The sequence below is a fragment of the Pelecanus crispus genome, chromosome 1, assembly GCF_030463565.1.
Source record: "Pelecanus crispus isolate bPelCri1 chromosome 1, bPelCri1.pri, whole genome shotgun sequence".
NCBI lineage: Eukaryota > Metazoa > Chordata > Aves > Pelecaniformes > Pelecanidae > Pelecanus > Pelecanus crispus.
Genome location: NC_134643.1, coordinates 127,033,717 through 127,053,522, shown reverse-complemented (window position 1 = coordinate 127,053,522; position 19,806 = coordinate 127,033,717). Strand labels below are relative to the sequence as shown.

The 19,806-nt window shown below is 44.1% G+C and overlaps 1 protein-coding gene across 1 annotated transcript; it reads left to right on the top strand.

Annotated features, from left to right (window-relative positions):
- The first annotated feature begins 574 nt into the window (after nucleotides 1–574).
- Nucleotides 575–19,307, top strand: TMPRSS3 (transmembrane serine protease 3). Its single transcript, XM_009488890.2, has 13 exons — nucleotides 575–592; nucleotides 2,012–2,156; nucleotides 4,139–4,249; nucleotides 5,148–5,264; nucleotides 7,049–7,172; nucleotides 8,216–8,341; nucleotides 9,076–9,119; nucleotides 9,822–9,987; nucleotides 11,504–11,673; nucleotides 13,310–13,405; nucleotides 14,541–14,683; nucleotides 16,186–16,338; nucleotides 19,287–19,307. The coding sequence occupies exons 1-13, from the start codon at nucleotides 575–577 to the stop codon at nucleotides 19,305–19,307; spliced, it is 1,434 nt and encodes a 477-aa protein (XP_009487165.1).
- The last annotated feature ends 499 nt before the right edge of the window (nucleotides 19,308–19,806 follow it).

The following is a 19,806-nucleotide window of genomic DNA, read 5'->3' as shown; positions in this document are numbered from 1 at the left end:
TGTGCAATATTTAATTATAAAAGTAATGGAAAACTAAAGCATGGGACTTTTTCAAAAACCCTCTTTAAGTGTGCTCTTTTCTGCAAGCACACAGCAAAGGCTCAACCAAGTGAAGGAAGAGCAAGGTGGGCCTACAGGCCTTGTGTGCTGAAGAGATGAAGAACCTGGGGCTTCTGCCTTCTGCCACCCACAGCTATTGGCAGACTCCTCAGCTGCACGAATTTTGATAAAAGATGAGCAAGCGTGAGCCTGTGCAGTTTGCGGTGCTCCTTTGCTGAGGGGTTACAGAAAGGTTTGCAAATACTATGATATTACCTGACGCTCTTAGGCTAATTAAAATGTGTGCTGAATTTTTATCTTCCCCTTTCCGTAGCCATGCCATCAGGGGCTACCCGATACCCCTCACCAGGTTGAATTACACAGGCTGCTGCCGTAATGCCGTATGCAGCAGATGACCGAATGGGCAGCCACGGGTAGCTCAGTGAAAACCTTTCCAGAGCAGACTGGCTTAGTCTCAGAATTTCCTTTTGGCTTCTTTTGATAATGAAGAAAGAAAACAGTTTTGCTTTTAACTATGACTTCTCAGGAAGAGGTGAGTGAAGCTTTGGGAGCATGTGATATCCTCTAGATAAATGACACATCAGTGTTTAGCTTTCGTGTAGTATGGTTCACAATGCTGTTTTGTTTCCTGAGGGACAACTTATGCACCAGTTAGAAGGCTTTTTTAAAAATATTTAAAAATCATGCACAGCAGGCTGTCCTTTTCTCTGCCTTAAAGCTAGCAGATTCTATATAAAATTTAATTTATGTTCATTGAAATGTACATGAAATTGTATCAAATGAAAGAGTAGAAACCTTATTGTAGTTGTTTGCTGTAAGGTGAAAAGATATTCCAGGTGACTTAAAGATATAGTGTCACAGACAAAACACATATTCTTTGCCTAAAATGTGTCATTGTAAGCATTCTGCAAACACTTACCCTGCTTTTACAGCTTACCAGCTCCACTGTCTTTAACAATCCTGGACCTATTTCACACCACTATGAGTTCAAAAATCTGATTCCTTTTGCCAGTGACAGTGTGTGGAAGCAGAGTCAGCAACTAGCATTTCTAATCTATTTACCCTGAATTCTAGTGTAGCCCATTTTAATTGTTTTTCACTGTGTAGAAAACGATCAAAGGTTCTGGAGTAAAATTCAGTGGGCCCCTGCATGAGGATCCTGTCAGGTGCTGTGCAGGTGTCATACGCTTTTTAGTCTTTCTCTTGTTTCCTATTGCAATTAGAGAGCAGGGGATGAATTCACACCCACAGTGTGAGTTATTAAAGGTAGCTATGGTGCTTAGACAAATTTGAACAAAAATTAACTTCAGCAGTTGGCTGGTAAATTAATAAGAGCTCCTCTCATGAACATTAAGTACATAATGTACTGTGTCCAGCTCTGGAGCCCTCAGCACAAGAAGGACATGGACCTGTTGGAGCAGGTCCAGAGGAGGGCCACAAAAATGATCCCAGGGCTGGAACACCTCTGCTATGAGGAAAGGCTGAGAGAGTTGGGGTTATTCAGCCTGGAGAAGGCTCCGGCAAGACCTTATTGTGGGCCTTCAATACTTGAAGGGGGCTTATAAGAAAGATGGGAACAGACTTTTTAGCAGGGCCTGTTGCAATAGGACAAGGTGTAATGGTTTTAAACTCAAAGAGGGTAGATTCAGACTAGATATAAGGAAGAAATTTTTTTACAAATTACCACAGTGAGGGTGGTAAAACACTGGAACAGGTTGCCCAGAGAGGTGGTAGATGCCCAATCCCTGGAAACATTCAAGGTCAGGGTGGATGGGGCTCTGAGCAACCTGATCTAGTTGAAGATGTCCCTGCTTATTGCAGAGGGATTGGACTAGATGACCTCTAAAGGTCCCTTTCAACCCAAACTATTCTATGATTCTATGATAACATTTTACAAGGTTATTATATTCTTTTTTTTTTTTCTTTTTTCTTTTTTCTCCTGTTGAGTCAGGTACAAGAGACAAATCCCACTACTGGAAGTCTTGAAATCATCTCTGTTACAGAAGATGAACCGCCAGTACCAGAAATTCAGTTTTCCTTCAAAAGATTTTTCTTCATACCACAAGCAAGAGTGGACCCCAGTGCAGATGGATCTGGTACGGATACTGCACAGCTTTTTGACTTTTGTAACCTAAATGGCTGATGTAGGTCTCTAGCCTTGCAAAACTATACTTGCCCACTCAGTCAGAGAAAGCAATCACTTAGAGGAAGAAGAAAACCTCACTCCTCCAGCTGTGAGGTTTGCCAGCATACACAAACGTGAGGTTTGCTTGCATATGCAAGCATTTTTCACAGCCAGATTATTCACACACCTCAGCCACATAGCAAATTTTTGCCCACACTTTTCAGACACATTTTTGAATGGCTCATTTGAATTTTACCAACCTGGAAATTGATCCATTAAAAAAATGGATGTACAATACAGCAACCTTGGAGGAATAACATGCATGTTTGCTACTTCCCATAGGTTTTATGGCAAAAATAACGATTAACTTCAACGGAGTCAGGCTGAGCATCAAGGATGAAGTTAGAGCAATTTAATTTTCTAGTCCATTAGCTACTACAGCTGTCTAAGATTTTTGGCATACCAGACACCAACTCCATTGACAAAACCAGTTACTCAGCTGCTGCTGAAAGAGTCTGTGTAGGCTGGGATTTACTTGAGTCTGTAAGCCCTGGGAGACACTCCTCATCCTTGACTGATTGTGTCTGCCAACCTCAAATTCAAAGCTTGAAGAACGAGAGGGTGAAGTGTTGCATGAATTAAAATTGAAGACAAGATTCTGCCAGTTCTGTGTGTACCCATGACCAAGCTGTGTGTGCTATTTTCCCATAGTTTGCCTTTTGTATGTCAGAATACATTTGAAACAAGTGAACCAGTCATTATTTTCAGTGGAATTTGTTGTCTTCTAGACTGGCAATACCACTAAGATGAGATCAGCTATGGAGGTGGTTGGTGAGCAGGACTGGTCCAGCTCATGACATGTATTCAGCAATTACTACTGATGTATATTTTAACTTTAGATACATCTTTTTTCCTTGAAATCTCAAAACTCAGCCTTGAGCCATTGCTCAGTTCTCTCCTTGTCTTTATAGCAAAACTTTGAACAGATCACGTTTTCCCAGATTTTTCAAGACTAGTTTGGGGGTCCTGTTTTTTGCACATTTAACTTTCTATCATTTTCAGTTAACCTTGCTTCCAAGTCCAAGAAGACCAGCGGCTTTCCTCCTTCTCGTCTGGAACACCTATTTACTAGCTAGTCCTGTCTTTTTCCAATATCCCTGCTCCTGTTCGAATCCTTAGGCTCCTCTTACTTGTTTCCGTGCTTCTGCTACCCCAACTCTGGAGGAATGCATTGCATATGGGACAGCTCCCCAGTGCCTGAGGCGGGGCTACATGGCCTCTGGCCTCATCCCAGGATTTCCGTTGTCCCAGACACAATGCTCAAGGCAGGAGCAGCATCCAGCTGGGGTTACAGCTGGAGGGAGCACTGGGACCACGGGCTTGGTATCAGCAAGAGTCAGGAGGCATCACAGACAGGAACTCTGTAAGAAGGAGACTCAAGCTAGTTCATTCTTTGCTACTTTCACTGAAAGAATTTATTAGTCCACTTGAGGTTTCTGAAGTCTTCAGAGAGTATACCTGTACCCTGCACACAGATTTGATTACACAAAAAAACAGGTCTGAACTATATTTTTATTCTGGTACTCATGTTTTCAGGAGAGGTGCTCATATACTTCTAAAGCTCACAGTGTGATGTAGCCCATGAAAATGAAAATTCAGAGCTCATATTCTTGATTGCATTGAGGACAGGCCAGGTGCTCTGTAAGGGCACAGTTCAGACCCCTTGTGAGGCAAATGCTGAAGGTGTGTCTGAAAGCACCAGCCAGCCCCAAATCACTTGGAGCCTTCTCAGCCCCTGAGCCGGGGGATCCGAACCCCTCTGGGTCAGGTCAGTTCACAAAGTGTATGCAGGGGTTACTACTGCCATCTAGTTTAATGTCAGATAACTCTTTTTCATTGCAAACTTAAGCTGGTTTTACTTCACAGAAGCTGTTCTCTCTGTTTGGTTTCTAGGAGATATCGAACCACCTTCGATGTGCCATGTTTTTATCTCCCTAAAATACTTTCCATATATCTGTGGTTTATTCCTTGCAGTAATCCTAGCAGTTGCCATTGGCCTGGGTGGTGAGTACAATTAGTTATTCATTACGTTCTCGCTTAACCATTCAAATGCTTAATTTTTCATGAGCCTTTTACTTAGAATGGAATATAAACTGCTACTGTGGCTTGTGTGCTGAAGTAAAAAATGTTGTTGATGTGATGGCTTTAAATTTTATTTACATGTAGGGGTAAAATTGATCTGGCACTCATTGAGAGGATTGGTGTAATATTTACAACACTGGGGAACCCGCAGCTCCAGGAAACCTTTCTCTAGTAAAACTTCACCGATTCCTCTCAGGTGGTGAGCTAAGAGTTTAGAAACTGGGGGAGGCTTCAGGTTAGCATGCACCATATTTTTGTCCTGTAATTTGCTTCTCTAAGTTTGTATTCAAAGAATTAAAGAACTTCCCCCTATCACAAACAACTTCTACAGAGGAAAAGAAAATGCAGAATGAGTTTAGTTGCAACTGGAAAGTGTGACCTGTCCAGGTCTAGGTGCCAAATATGCCGATGCTAGAATAGTGCCCTCATACCTGCAACAGGGTTAAGCTTGTGGGAAGTTGAGGCATCCCCTCGGGAAGAGAATGCACTGGCCATATTTTGCAAGGGTCTCCTTGTTTTGCTGCTGAGGGACTGAAGCACCAGGCAGAAACCCACCCTGGAGTGCAACAAAAACTGGGTAGAGGGAGCTGGGAAGGAGCCAGCACAGACAGCAAGGCTGACTCATCCTACAAGTCATTACTAATGGATGAGTTTAGCAGCACCATGTAGCAACCTGCAGGTTGTATTTCAAAAGTTCCTAGAGTACGGGAGTTGTCTTTTCCTTAGCAAGATAGAAATCTGGCCAGATAATAGAAGTCAGAAGTGTTAAATTAATATCCAAATGTGTTTTCATCACCCTGTTTTCTTTCATTCTTGTTAGTCCAGTACAACTGCATTGGGAAGTTTCGCTGCCAGTCATCCTCTAAGTGTATCCAGAAATCAGCCAGGTGCAATGGTGTCTTCAACTGTAAAGAAAGGGAGGATGAGTACGGATGTGGTAATTTAAATTTGATTATAAATCCCTCCTTCCTCCTCCTGTGTCATCTGGCACATTAACAAGAAATACCTGTCGTAAAGAGTTTGGGAGAGGAACAATCTCTCTGAGGTATTGATTTACAGTTTATGAGAAATCAAACTGCTCTTAAGGTACATGTGATGATTGCTGAATATTGCTACTGCCATATCAGGCATGTTTCTCCATTAGAAGTCTAGATGCTTTTTGACTGCTAGCATTTGCTCTGCCTGCAAGGTATACCATCACTACATTATGGTGTGTATATACAGCATGCTCTGTATTCAACTGGCACACAGTTGCACTCTGTTGGTTTTGAAGATTGCAAAAGCCTGTTATTATCTTAAGGGACGTGGGAATGGGAGAGATCAGCACTGCCTTTTGTGCATTTAGTACTGTGGAGTTTACTGCTTCATGTGTGAAATGTATGCCCCCGTGTCCGAGTTTCTCTCTGTAATGGTTTTGGGCATCACAGGGCCATTTTAAATGGTCCCTCCCTATCCTGTGCTATGGAAGATAAGCATGGTGTTTGCAACCACTGGAGGGAAAGGACTCTAATATTAGTAAACAGAATAACTGATTTTTAGATCAGTGCACTTGTAATTCTGACTCCTGTACCTACAGATAAGGAGGCAGCACAGCTTTCCATCTGTGCAATACAAGGAATGACAAGAACCATGAGCTTCTGGCCCCAGCTAACCCCGCACAATGCTTTCAAACTTTAGTGTGTTTTCCCCAAGAAGGCTTCAGGCCTCTGTGGAACCTGTGGGCAATATGTCTGCTTTTCTTGTCTGCCTTTGCAATGCCATGACACTGGCCCATGGGCAGTTCCTTAAGTGGGAAACCCCTGCCTGGCAGTGATCATGTGTGTGGCCTCCCTTCTCCCTGGGAAGACCATGTAGATGTGCCCTTTCCACGGTCCAGGTGCCTCCTGCTTATCTGGGGCTGTGGTGCGGGCTTCAGGGGTGAGGAGGACATGGCAATGTGCAGGATGGACTGTGGGGTGAGGAGGACATGGCAACATGCAGGATGGACTGTGGGTGATGGCTCTGTACCTGGGCCTCCTGCAGTATTTCCCTGTCGGTCTCTTGGCCGGAGGCAGCACAGTTTGCAGCAGTGCTAGGTCTGTGGGGTGGCTCAGCCCTGCAGCTGGGCTGGCATGAAAAGCTGCCCATGGGGAAGTGCTGTGCTGAGCAGAGCCAGATTGGCATGGGGAGGGGCAGCTCCCAACCTGCGCATCGCTCATCAGTCCAGACACACCAGCCCCATTTCAGCAGAGGGAATTAGGTAGGAAACTCCATGGGAGCCCAGAGGCAGCTGGGTGCAAGTGCATCCACCTCTCTGACTGTGCTGTGCAGTGCAGGAGGTTCCAGCCACCTTTCGTGACTTATCTTGATTGTAGGTTTCCTCTGTGCCAAGCATCTGCAGGTCCAACTCACTGCAATCAGCAAGACTTGCTTAGGCTCACTAGAGGGCAAGGCAGCCTTCTCCATCTGTATTATAGCTAGCATCCATTCCCATGAGCATAGACTTCTTTCTCCTGGCTGTTCTAGCTCAGTGTACCTTGGTTCCCTTCCTTAAGGGGGAAAAAAAGGCACAGAAAAATTGTGTCAAAGGATCCAAGTGATGAAAAAGACAAGTAGTAAAAACTCAGTGAGCCAAGAAATGTGGGTGCCACAGTGGTGCATTGACACTGTTGTGTTCCTGTTGTGTACCCAGTGGTTCTTCTTCACAACTCACTCAGGCTTTTCTTCTCCTGAATCTCAAAGTCAGGTTGAGTGGCAAGAAAGCAGTGCTGCAAGTGTTCACTTCTGGATCCTGGCGAACGGTCTGCTCTGATGACTGGAAAGAAGAGTATGGAAATACTACCTGCAAACACTTGGGTTTCTCAAGGTATGAACACAAAATGGAAGAAACTGTATTTGGCATTTTGAACAAACTCCGAGGTTTTCAATCCTTCTAATGAAGCCTTCTATTAGTCTGTGCTTTAAAGGAAAAAAGGACTTAACAATCCATCTTTGTGAATTATATGGTTGAGGAGATTTGGGATGATGTGGGAAATAGTCCTGAATACTTGTGCACTGCAAATACCATTTATTACTGCTGTAAATCCTGGATGACAGCTAAATACAATGGTTTGGTTAAATCTTCCCTGTGGGGTGCAGGTATCTGAATCCTGCTTGTCTCTCTAATAGCTTACAGCCTGTCAGAGGCACTAAATACCATATGAGCATTTTCCATTTATTTTACTTCCTTTGCAGGAAAACTGTATATACAATTCATGTCATGATATGTGTTAGGAATTAACTCACAACTCATAATTAAAGAAGAACCTGGCAAGGTGGTTCTTGCTGGATTGATCCCATTCCTGAAAAAGCACCATTTCTTTCACAAACTTTCACACAATTGAGAAAGAGTCTGGAGTTGTGACTTGCAATGACGCTCTGTTATTTCTTACAATGGTGTCATTCTGATTTCTGCACATTATAGTTAGCAGTATAAAGCTTCTTTGAATAAATTCTTGTTGCTTTTAGGATAAAATACATTTCAGTTGTTCAACAAAAAAGACAAGAAAAAATTACAAATTATTCATCCTCCCTGCTGCAAAACATAACTCTAGAAAAAAGAGACAATGAGCTTGTTAGTGCTTCAGGAAATGTGCCATCCAGTTACAATAAAAGCTTTATTGCAATATTAGAACTAAAATTTACTTACTTAAATGCCTCTCAGCATGTGTGACTTCCACACATGATTATGGCAAAAATACATGCATGTTATAAGAAATGTTTCTTGGGGAGGATAGGATAACTTTATCAAGTGTCAGAATCTGATTATTGTGGTTGCTACACTGGGTTTTCATTAGCAGAACCACTGAATTATTTAAACAGATTACTGAAATGCTGTCTGAGGAAGCTGTGTTTATGGTTTATTTGCAGTTATGTGAGTTCAGGTTACCTGCCCGTGGCTGCAGTCGAAAAACAGTTTCAAAGACATTTCGTATCCCTCAGCCACTGGTTATCAGCTGATCAAGTGACATCCCTGCACAATGCAACAAACCTCAGGTATACCTCAGCTTGTTCATCCTAACAGAAAGAGAGCAACCAACAGAAGAATTACTAATAGTTTGAGATTGTTGCCTATTTTTTCAGGCATGTAGTACTTCATAAGTGGTTGGTATTGTTATGTATCATAGACCAAGGTTCAGTAGCAGTCTTGCTGGAATACAAATTAAGAGCCTGATCCAAGGCCCATTAAAATCAACAAAGGCTTTAAAATGAGCTATTTTAAAAGCCTATTTGTCCCATGATCCCTTTTTTTGCAAATGAATAGACACCAGGCACTTATCTTTTTTCATTGTGAAGCAGTTTGTTTCAGTTTACAGATCCCTAGATATTTCCCAGTGGGCTTATGAACCCTTTATGGTCCATTTCTTCCTCTTGACAATTGCTTGTTTTTCTTAGTTACCTTTCACTGAGAAGCAAGCTATAGATCCAAGGAGACTACAGATCACATGTTGAAAATTGCTGATGGGCCTCCCCTCACGGAAGAGCCTCCCCACTCTTTAGCAGGGCAACATATGGTCTGCAGGCTCCCGATGGTGTCTAAGCTCCTAACTTAAGTATTTCAGCTAAATTCCCTAAGTAGATTGGATGAGTACATGACTTTGTACCTCCTTCAGTATATGAATTACTTATACTTATGTGCACATAGCTGTACAGGAAGATGACACAATATTGAAAAAAAACCTCCAGAGTTTGTGAATTGGAACTAATACCGCACTGTCTTTTCATCTTAGAGAGGAATGCACTTCTGGCAACGTGATCATCTTAAAATGTTTGGGTAAGAATCAGGAAGAGTGAAAATAAAATCAGAAACTGGCCTTCATCCACTGCATGGCAAGAGTTGGGAGGAATGGTGTACTCAGGGCATACTATACCATCAGCATATCACACCAAAGAAAAATTATATTTCTTTTATAAAATGTAAAGGAATTTCAGAAAGTGAGAATTGGCTGGGAGGGCAGATTGGGAGTATCAGGGAGCAGGAGTGTTTTGGTGAGAATTGCAGTAGGAAGTAGACATTTAAGGATTGTGAGTTGAGTCCATGGACTAATACTGTAATTCCAAATCTTTGCCATCTTGGTGGCCAAAGGGAAAATCTGTCTTAACTTTTGAAATTCCATCCCAAGTCAAAAAACAACAGCAAAATAATCACCAGGGGAGAGGAGATGCTTCAGCCTACCTGTGTGGGCCCCTGGGACCCTGTGCATTTAAGGAAGGCGGAACAGTGGGGTTTACAGCTCAGCTGAGCACTACGTCTGCAGGGGAGAAGATGTGAGCCCCACAGCCCCCACACTGGCCAGGCACGATGCTGCAGGGATGGCAGGGGAAGAGGAGAAACCTCTGGGGGCAGCCACAGCCCGAGATGTGGGCCATGGGGATGGGGCAGTCCTGCTCAGCAAGGCTGGGAGTAGAGGGGCTGAAGATGACCGAAAACATGCCTGTGTTTCGTCTGCGAACTGTAAACTTGGCTTTCTGGCAGCATGCGGGACGCGAGCCAGCTATGGGCCACGGATTGTGGGGGGCAACGTGTCCTCCCCCCAGCAGTGGCCCTGGCAAGTCAGCCTGCAGTTCCACGGGCACCACCTCTGCGGAGGGTCCGTCATCACCCCACGCTGGATCATCACAGCTGCCCATTGCGTCTACGAGTAAGTCCCTAAATTGTCTTGCTCAGGGTGTCCCGCTGACCCCGCTTGCAGCAGGTCTGTGTGTGGGGCCACTGCAGCGGAGGGCTAATGCACCATGCTTTCTCTTAAAAATAAACTGCAGGAGAGATTGGGTTATCCTTATTTCATGGGTTTGCTCTGTAACATTTAAACCGTCTCTGTCTTCTTGCACGAGTGCAAGTCTTTATTGAAAAAAAGTCTCTCCAAGAAGTGGTCCAAATCAAGGGCCCCAGTTTTCAGATATTCTGGGCACTCCCAGCTTCCTGGGAAATCAGCTTAGAACAACATTTGAGGCTAGATTTTAGGTAACGCAATCTGTACGTTGCACGTGAGTTAACAGCTCAGGAGGAATTTGTACTTGGCTGCTCTGGTAGTCTGGAGCTCCAAAATAAATTACACAATCTTTTTCAAGCTGACAGGATCAATCAGTGCTAGTTAGTGAGTTGTTGTGTGCTTAGTGCCCTGTACCACACAATCACTGGTCCTTTTTATGCTGTTCAAAGTACTCTTTGAGTTGTAAATAGATACTAAACAGTTATTTTAGACTCCTCTTCTCTGTGTAATTATAAACATAGCCCTCTCTTATTTATAATGAGTTTTCTGTTTTTGCAGCCTTGTTTGCCACTAATAGTGCAGGAGAGCTCTTCTCCCTCTTACAAACTCCAGGCCACTTTCACCAAAGACATTTAGACAGCTAAAATGGGCTTTGTCTGACCACTTTTAGACACCCACATCATGGATGCCTGCTTCTGAACAAGTCCTGTAGGATGCTTTTACACCCAGCAGGGAGAAGAGATGGGACAGACAAATCCCACTCCTAGACCCTATTTAGAGCCCTGTGTTGCCATAAAAATAATTACTTAGGAATTAAGAATTTTAGGACTTCTGTCCTTAGCTCTGTCCCCCACAACCCAGTTGGTTGTGGTGTGGTCAAAGGCTGACGGGGATGGGAGCTGGCAACACAACCCACATCCCTGGAGCCTTTTCCCAGCACTGCCGCTAACCCACTGCTAGCCCGGTGGGGTGAAGCCAAGAGAAGAGGAGCTGCTCGTGTGCTGGAGGCTGAAAGATGCGGCTGCTCATGAACTGGGGGCAGAAGCACCTTCCAGAAGGAAAGCCTCTCCCTTGAAAACGCCTTGCCACAAGTGCCGCTGAGCCAGCCAGGTGGCTGAGCACAGGTGTGCCAGGCAGCAGCATCGGCTGCTGTGGGGTCATACAGGAGGAGACAGGTAGGCCAACGCAAAACTGTCATATATTTGTAGAAAGCTGCACAGATAATATACCAGTGACGCAGTGTGTTACTAAGATTAGTCACCCTTTCTATATTTTTTGAAATTAGATGCAAAACATAGCCAATATTAATAGACAGGGAAGCAAGTACAGCTGACACTTGCTATTTGCCTGTAGAGTTTTATGTCGTTCCTAAGCTCAGGAGACAATTAGGAAACCTGAGGGTTTTCTTGAAGGTTTTTCACTCTCTCCTACCTCTTTGTTTCAGCCTGTATTTGCCGAGCTCATGGAGTGTGCAGGTTGGTTTTGTGACTCAGCAAGACACCCAGGTTCACCCATATTCAGTGGAAAAAATTATATACCATCGAAATTATAAACCCAAGACAATGGGAAATGATATAGCACTGATGAAACTAGCAGCACCACTGGCTCTCAATGGTAATTCTTTCTGTTAGCTTTCACTTGACTTCCTCACCTTTCTAGCTAAAAGCTTTCCTAGTACAGACAGGGAAATTTCTGTTGGTGCCCTGTGCCTGACCCAGGACAGTCGAGTGGAACCCCACTGCCTCTAAAAGCAATGAGAGATGCGCAGCGTGGGTGTAGCCAGCCTGCTGCTGTGGTGGCAAGGCAGCGACCCCTGCTCCGCCTACACCAGCAGAAACCCCCCGGCCTCAGTATCAGGAGCTCCTCTGTACTCAGTATCCAGACACAGAGAGCAACAACGTGGTCACAGGGCTCTGCAAAGTGTTCCGATTCCCTGGTATTGGTTTACTGAAGGCATTTAATAGTAGGCAAGCATTAACTTTATTCTTTGTAAATATTTTTCCTATCTAAAATAAACGCCCCACCTCATTTTACTTGGAGGTCACAGAGATTTTTATCATGTCCTTTCTGTGAGATCCAGCAGCGTCCAAAGCTGAAAATCAAGCTTAAATTTCAAAGAGAAGGAAAGGCAATTCAAATATAATGATGCTTTTAAATTAAAACTACTTTTATTTGCTCAGCAGGATGCTACCTACAGCTGACACAGTTAGAGAAATGAAATAATGTATAATAATATTGTATGAATTTAAATGATCACCTGCCAATATCTCCTCATCACTGTGAGCTCTCTGAAAAAGGGAGCTGGCTTGGTCTGACGCATCTAAATTGTCAGTTCCTAAATTAATTCTCTTGAAATAATTTAAAGTTCCACTTTGAATGAAAATTAAGCTTGATTTTGTTCTGGTTTATATCTCGGCTAGTGCTGTTTTCTTTTGCTTGGGAATAAGTTTGGGAGGCTGTCAAGAACAGTAATGGCTCTGCACCTAAGCAAGATACCCACTGTGCCCTGGGGGGGCTGGGGGCAGCCCGGGGGGCTTGGGTGCTCCACGCTGGGGGCTTGATGCTTTGAGCTGGGATCACTGCACTATGGAGAACTGAACCACCAGGAATGGCCCAGTAATACCTTGTATCTTCCCTCCCTTTTCTCAGTGCCACCTCATCTTGACATGTCACAGTTTGTCCCTGCAAGCATCCAACACTGACTGTATTGCATGGCATTCAGTGCCCCAGAGAGCAGAGGCACTGAAACTCTATGAGCCGATGGGTGGGAAGCAAAGAGCACCCCAGAGGTCTTGTTGCCCTTTCAGGAGAGCGCAGAGATGCGCATGTACGGCTCTTTGCACGTGCTGTGGCACAAAACCTGTTAGGAGGTGCCGTGCAGCCATGCCGTGGTTAGCCAAGGCCACTTCTCTGCCTGAGCAGCGTGCCATCAGGTCTCTGATCTGCCTGTCAGCTGCGTGCACGGTACATTTCTTGCTTGTTCATTCTTCAGTTTATTGGCCTGCCAACACCTTCTTCTGTTGCTTCGTGCTTCAAACTAATTAGGCCTGGTGCAGGTATTGTTTCAAACCTATGGCATTTGCCATAAGACAAAAGACCTGCAGAACTGCCAGGCTATTTATGCGGGGCATAGGTGGTGTTCATAACAAGTTCACTGCAAGCCAAACCCTTAAAGTTTACTGAGGCATACAATTTTTTGCTAAATTTTAAAAGCAATTCTCTCTTCCTTCTCTCTCTTTTTTTTAAATAGGTCACATAGAGCCAATTTGTCTGCCTAATTTTGGTGAACAGTTCCCAGAAGGGAAAATGTGTTGGGTATCAGGATGGGGAGCAACTGTGGAAGGAGGTATTTTAAATGGTCTGCTGTTGATTACACTACATGAAAACATCTCACATACAGTAAATACAGGATTTTGTTGGAGCATTGTTCAACATTAAATTTTCTGGAGTATCTGGGGGGGTTGGTGTGGTGGAATAAGACATATTCCTAAATTTTATGCACACCCTGAACTGCAGAAGTGCTGTACAAACCCTTATCACAAGGAATGGATGGGTACACTCTGTGAAAAGGTTGAAAATGACATGTAGGCAGCAACACTGTCCACAATGTTGTACTCAGCCTCAGTCAAACAGGCTGTGTCCTTTATAACTTCATGCATAGAAAGCACAGCATGAATGCAAGAATCGATCACCCATTTTTTTCAGAGAGAGCACGTATGCATTTTCGGGCAGGCTGGATGATGTAGAAATTGTATCTGTGAATAATGTCACAAAGAAAAGGGAATTCTTTTTTCTTTTTACCATGACTCACAGGTCATGTTAATCAATAATATATACTGAATCACTTTCATGTGAAAATGCTTGAATTCTCAGGTCATTGCTTTTTATCATTCCTCATTCATCTCATTTAACATGTTCCCGTTGTTCAGAGAACAAGAACAGTATGTTACATGACCTACAGATAATAGCGAAAGGTGGGAAAAAAATGAAAGCAAGGTTTACCACGTAAAAAGTCAGCGATAAATTGACAACAGACAGTGTGCAAATACTCCCATTTGTAGAAATGATCCATTCAGACTCTGAATAAAATAAAATAAATAAGATGCTGGCAAATGATTTGTTGACTAACAGAACAGGTGATAAATTCAAAACAAATTTTGGCACTAGTACTGAAGACAGCGTCCAACTAGCTTTTAAGTTCATTACTGTCAATGATTGTCTAGTTTGAAGTAGAAACATATAATGTACAGCATTATGTTATGTACTGTGACAATCCACAGCTCTGTAAAGTCACTAGTTACTAGATTCTATAAGTGATGAGATACCTAGTTGCCTTACTTGTATGTCATTTTAACCATATTTCTTTCACCCTTGCTTGCCAATTCTTCATATACTAAAATATGTTCTGTTTATAGTTAGAGATTAGTTTCAAGGACAAAGAGGTTTTTTCTTTGTTTTTTTTTTTTTTTTTTTTTTAATAGGTGATACATCTGACACCATGAATTATGCAGGTGTTCCTCTGATTTCTAATGCAATTTGCAATCACAGGGATGTCTACGGTGGGATCATAACTCCTTCAATGCTTTGTGCTGGTTTCCTAAAGGGAGGGGTAGACACCTGCCAGGTATGGAAGTTTCCAAACTGCAATTGTGCTTATTAACAGCAGCAATGGAAAAACATGAGTGATAAGTTAACAGAAGGCACTCCCAGGCTTTTCTTGGGCAAACATTTGGTTTTGTGCCATTTAATCTCTTTACCATGTATATCGATCACTGACTGTGCATGCATTCATATGCTACAATTCCCTTTTTATATTTCTTCTGTGGACCATATCTGCTACTTCTGAAGCCAAATTTACTTAAGACATTTTTTAATTTCTTGCATGTACTACAACATGGTTCCATCCTTTCTTTGCCCTGCCTGCAGCCTCTGCATGCACTGAATTGCACTGCACTGCACTGTGAGCAGCTCCGGAGACCTGCAAGGGGTAGAAACCCCGTGGTGAAAAGCAGCCAAAGCATATATCAATAGAGAAGCAGAAGCATGCGATTTTGGAAACAATAGAGTGAGGCAGGGGAAGGAAGAAAGGGAGAGGTGTTTGAGTAACTCAGAGGACTGGTAATGACTCTGGGGGAGAGGGGCTCATAGCAGCGATGAATCAGAGGATCCTTCACAACACAGGGTGGTGATGATTCAAATTCACTGTCAGAGTCATGACGGTGCCCACCTGGTGTCAGGTCTCACCCTCATACACACTAATGTGGACTCACCTAGCTAGTCATGGATGAAGAGCAAGGGCTGGGGAGAAACTTCATGTTTTCAGATTTTCTCAGTCCCAATTACACATGGGATAAGACAGAGCAAGGACATTAGGCGTATAGATCTTCATTTAAGTGCCTATTCGCACAACCCCTCCAGCAAGGTACCTGGCACCAGCACGTCGCTATGCCTGGGAGAGCTGCCCAAAGGCAGCATGCTCAGCAAGTGACAAAATGAGCCCTACTCACCAAAGGGAGAGGCTTGTTCTAAACTCCCCTTTTTTTCTGTTGTTGTGCTGGCTCTGATGCTCATAGGGCAGGAAACTGCCCCAGCAAAATAAACTGAGCATTTTCAGTACTCAGATGTGAGTCCATTGAGTTGAATCTGCTTAGCAAAGTGTCTGGGAAGGGCCAGAAAAGCAGTGTATAAGTCTGCATGCAGGAATAGGCAGGGAAGGAGGTGGGGTACAAGCTTGTTGCAACCCTGGGCTCAGCTCAGCTCAACAGCTAGGAGCTTTTTGAGAGAAGCAGCTGTGAGAGACTAAGACCATGGCATGGAGACTGCAGATTAGTGATTAGATTAGCCTGCAGGACAGGCATGCTCCCCAGCACCTAAATGTTAATCAACAGCAGGCTTCAGCATTGCTTGTTATGCTGTACTGCTAACTGGGGAAAGAAAAATACAATCTAATGCACATGTCTAAAAAGTCTCCAACTTCTGCCGTAACATGCTTTTCCCAGGACCCAGAACAGAGCAGAAACAGAAGACTTTGAATTACTGGACTATGCCTCTCCCCCTACTCCCCCAAATAGACGTTCCCTTCCTTTTCTGGAGCACTGATGTTTGTTTTAATTCTTTGTCCTCCAGGGAGATAGTGGGGGCCCTTTAGCATGCGAAGATATGAGTATCTGGAAGCTGGTGGGGACCACTAGCTTTGGAGTGGGCTGTGCAGAAAAGAACAAGCCAGGTGTCTACAGCCGAACCACCTCGTTTCTGGACTGGATACACGAACAGATGGAGGTCTGGTTTTGCCCTGTCTCTCCATCTCTGGTTGTTGCTTTGCTCCGCCTGTGCCACACAGGGTTTAGCTTGTATTTGTCACAGCTGAGTTGTGTTGTACGGACATGTGCGACCCAAGGGTGCGTTTGAGGATTGGGGCAGGTCCACGCGCAGAGCGGGCAGAGCACAGTGTGGGGGTCCTAGTGAGATGTGGGGAGCACCTGGGCAGGGGTAGAGAGGGGAGAGGAGCATGGGATTGACTGGGGAGGAGCCCTGGAGGCACAGAGCAGGGAGCAGAGAGGTGTGAAAGGGCTGAGTAAGGAGATGGGGGGCAAGAAGAGAGTTGCTAGGGGACTTTACCTGAAGCTGTGAGGCTGCTACAAAAAAGTCTGGGGAGTGGAAGCTGAGTGGGCCAAAGAAAGTGAAGAGGGGGGAGAGTGTTGGCTGGAAGGAGAGGAGAGCAGAGGCAAAGAAGTGGGGGGACCCTGCAGCCACCTTCACCTGTCCTGAGCATGGCCCACTCTCCAGAGACCAGGTCCTCTGCTGTCAGCACCCTTCCAGCGCTGCCAGAGAGATGTGGGGTTCAGTCAGCTGAGCAGGGAGAGTGGTTGTGCTTCAGGTGGGCTCACAGGCAGGGATCTGTCACCTAAGCAGAGGCATCTAGAGCCATTTTAGAGACCCCAGGCTCTCCTGCCTGGACCACGGGTGCCCCTGCAGAAGGGCGAGGATCTGCAGCTAGCCTTGGGTTGTACCCACCGTCCCCATAGGGGTGTCTCAGATACCCTGCGACGGTTCAGCTAGATATGATAAGAGGATCTATGGGAGATCTGAGGCCTTCCAGATCAACTGCTGGAGATCAGGCAAAGTGCACTAAGACACCACAAGTGGCACTAGATAGTGCATGTGCAAGGCAAGTGAACCCTCCTCCACTGCCCTGGTAGGAGCCTAGACACAGAGCTCACAGGTAGACACCTATGCATGGGCTCTTAATTGTCATTTTCTTAGCTTCATGGCAAAGCCACCCTAAGCACCAAAGTGTACGTCCCATCCTGCTCAAGCCTGGCCCTCATGGACAGCGGTGCCAGTGCTGCTATTCCAGCACCCAGTTTGCCAGATTGAGTGAATGAATAGCAGTGATGCTATTCCAGCACCAGCAATACAGCCCCCAGCCCCAACAGCTGCCTGTGCCACCATGATGGCACATGATGAAACCACTCCTGCCCCCAACTTGTTTGTGAAATATGTGAGACTTCCTCCTCAAACCTAGAGTGCCAATATCAAGCATTCACAGGCAAGAAAATGCCCAAAATAAGGTTATGTGTGCAATTCCAGTTCAGCCCCCATCTGTATACTGTATGACACATGCTGTTTTCACAGCCTATATTGCACATGAAGATTTATGCTATCACATGCCTATCTGTCACTCAACAAAGTTAAAGAAGACAGGATAACATTTCTAAATCTTTAGGACCTCTAATATTACCTTTTTTTTCTTCCCCCCAAATACATACATCATTGTGATTCATTTGCAGATACAGAAGTCCAGACATTTCAGATGGAGACTTCATATCCAGTGAAAGCACAGATCTCCATTATAAAGAAGTGATCAAGGGCAAAAAAGTACAGCTAAATCTTTGTTTAGCTAAATGCTAACAGGTTATATTTTTTCACAGGGACATCCTTCAGATGTAAACATTAATTCATCAATTTATCCTCTTAGAAAGAATTTTCAACTGCAGCACAGAAACATGGACACTTTTTAATGGAGTCTGAAACGAACCAAAAGTAGAACTAGTGTGCCTTTGGAATGGGACCAAGGGAATGGCTTGCACCTGGCAGATCTGTATTGTGGCATAACGGTCCCTGATCTGCTCTTACCTGCTGTTGTTCACCATGGACTGGGGTTCATTTGATCTCTCCAGAAGTTTCTGTGCTTCCTTCGAACAAAATTAACTCTTGTAGCTCAGGCTTAGCAAAGGAGTTAGGAAAGAGATCTATTTTGATCTAAGAGATGCAAAATCGCAAGATAAGGAATTTGGCCATCAGCATGCCCTTAAAAGCTCTCTTTCTGGAAATTAGCTTTATAACAGCTCATCTGTCAGGGCTAATCATATGATGCAAGGCATGATCAAAGAGGAGGCATTTGTGTTTTCTGATCTTCTATTTCCAGTTTTGAAACCTGAATAAAGTACTTCTGTCTCTCAGATTTTCAGGGGGATACAAATATTTTGCTAAAGGCTCTCTCCTGTGAGTGCAAAGAAAAGTTTTTTATTGCTTTCCACTAAGTGGTGAAAATGAGTTGATGCCATTTAGCAAGATGTTTCTCCAATATTGTGCACAGAATTTCTGCTGCCTCCATTTTGAATAGCTCTCCCACTGGGCAGGAAGCAAAAAGTTTATAGCACTAAGGGGAGTACCAGTGACCTACATACATTACTGTCTGAGAAATATTGTGCTTCAACTGTTAAATCTGAACAGATGTGAAAGGTTCCCACCCCAGAAAAAAAGAAAAAAAAAAAAAAAAAGAAACCACCAATGGAACAACTAAGAGGAAACAAAATAAACCCCTTCAAAGCCTACTTAAGCTCCCTGTATGCATGTGTCCCATGCATGCAGTATCTACCACTATTACTAATATATTCCTCCATCCCCCATAACCATATTTCTTTAAGAGCCCTGTGTTCCTGTCTCAGCTCATGCAAGGCTGAGAATCAGCGAACTAAAGTGGTGAGAGAGGCTGATGGCATTTGCTCAAGTTCACAGTGCACGCAGTGGGAATTGGACCACATCTCTTTTGTTGAGGTGGTGTGTTTTTCTGAAGAACTTCAGCTGGCAGAAGTGGCTCCAGCAGCCCTGTGGTTCCTCTGGTGATCCTAGTACAGCAGGGAAAAACAAGTCTTTCCCTTTCAGAGTTCAATAGGTGGCAACATGAGCATTTGAATAGATGCATAACTGGTTTTGCTTCTCAGAGAGAAGAACTGCAGATCTAAGGAGAGTGGCAGTGCGCTGGGCTTCTGAAAACCCACATCACGCTCCAGACCCACAGAAGGACCCACTGCACTCTTCTGGACACCTGCTCTGAGCTTTGTACCTTCATAGACTACTTTTTACCATTTCTTTTTGGTACTGGTAACTGTACTTAGTGAAAACTGTTGCACATTCAGCCTCTTTTGGATGGAAGAGGCATTTGGAAGCTGCATGATGGGCACGCATGTTTACTGTCAGTTACAAATTTCACATGTAGAAAAAGTGCTAAAAACCTGACAATCCAGGATGTTATCAAAATAAAGTTTTGCAGACACTATGAGTAAAAGAGTAGAGCAACTTCAGATCAGGTTGCTAGCTATTATTTTAGTACTTACCTTCCAAGAACCAGACTACAAAAAGACTTTTTTCCTGAAAGTATTCATATATAAGGTCCATGCTCTGTTGCACAGGCAGCAGCAGCTTTCTTTGAAGCCATAAAGCAAGCAGGAAGCAAGCAGCTGA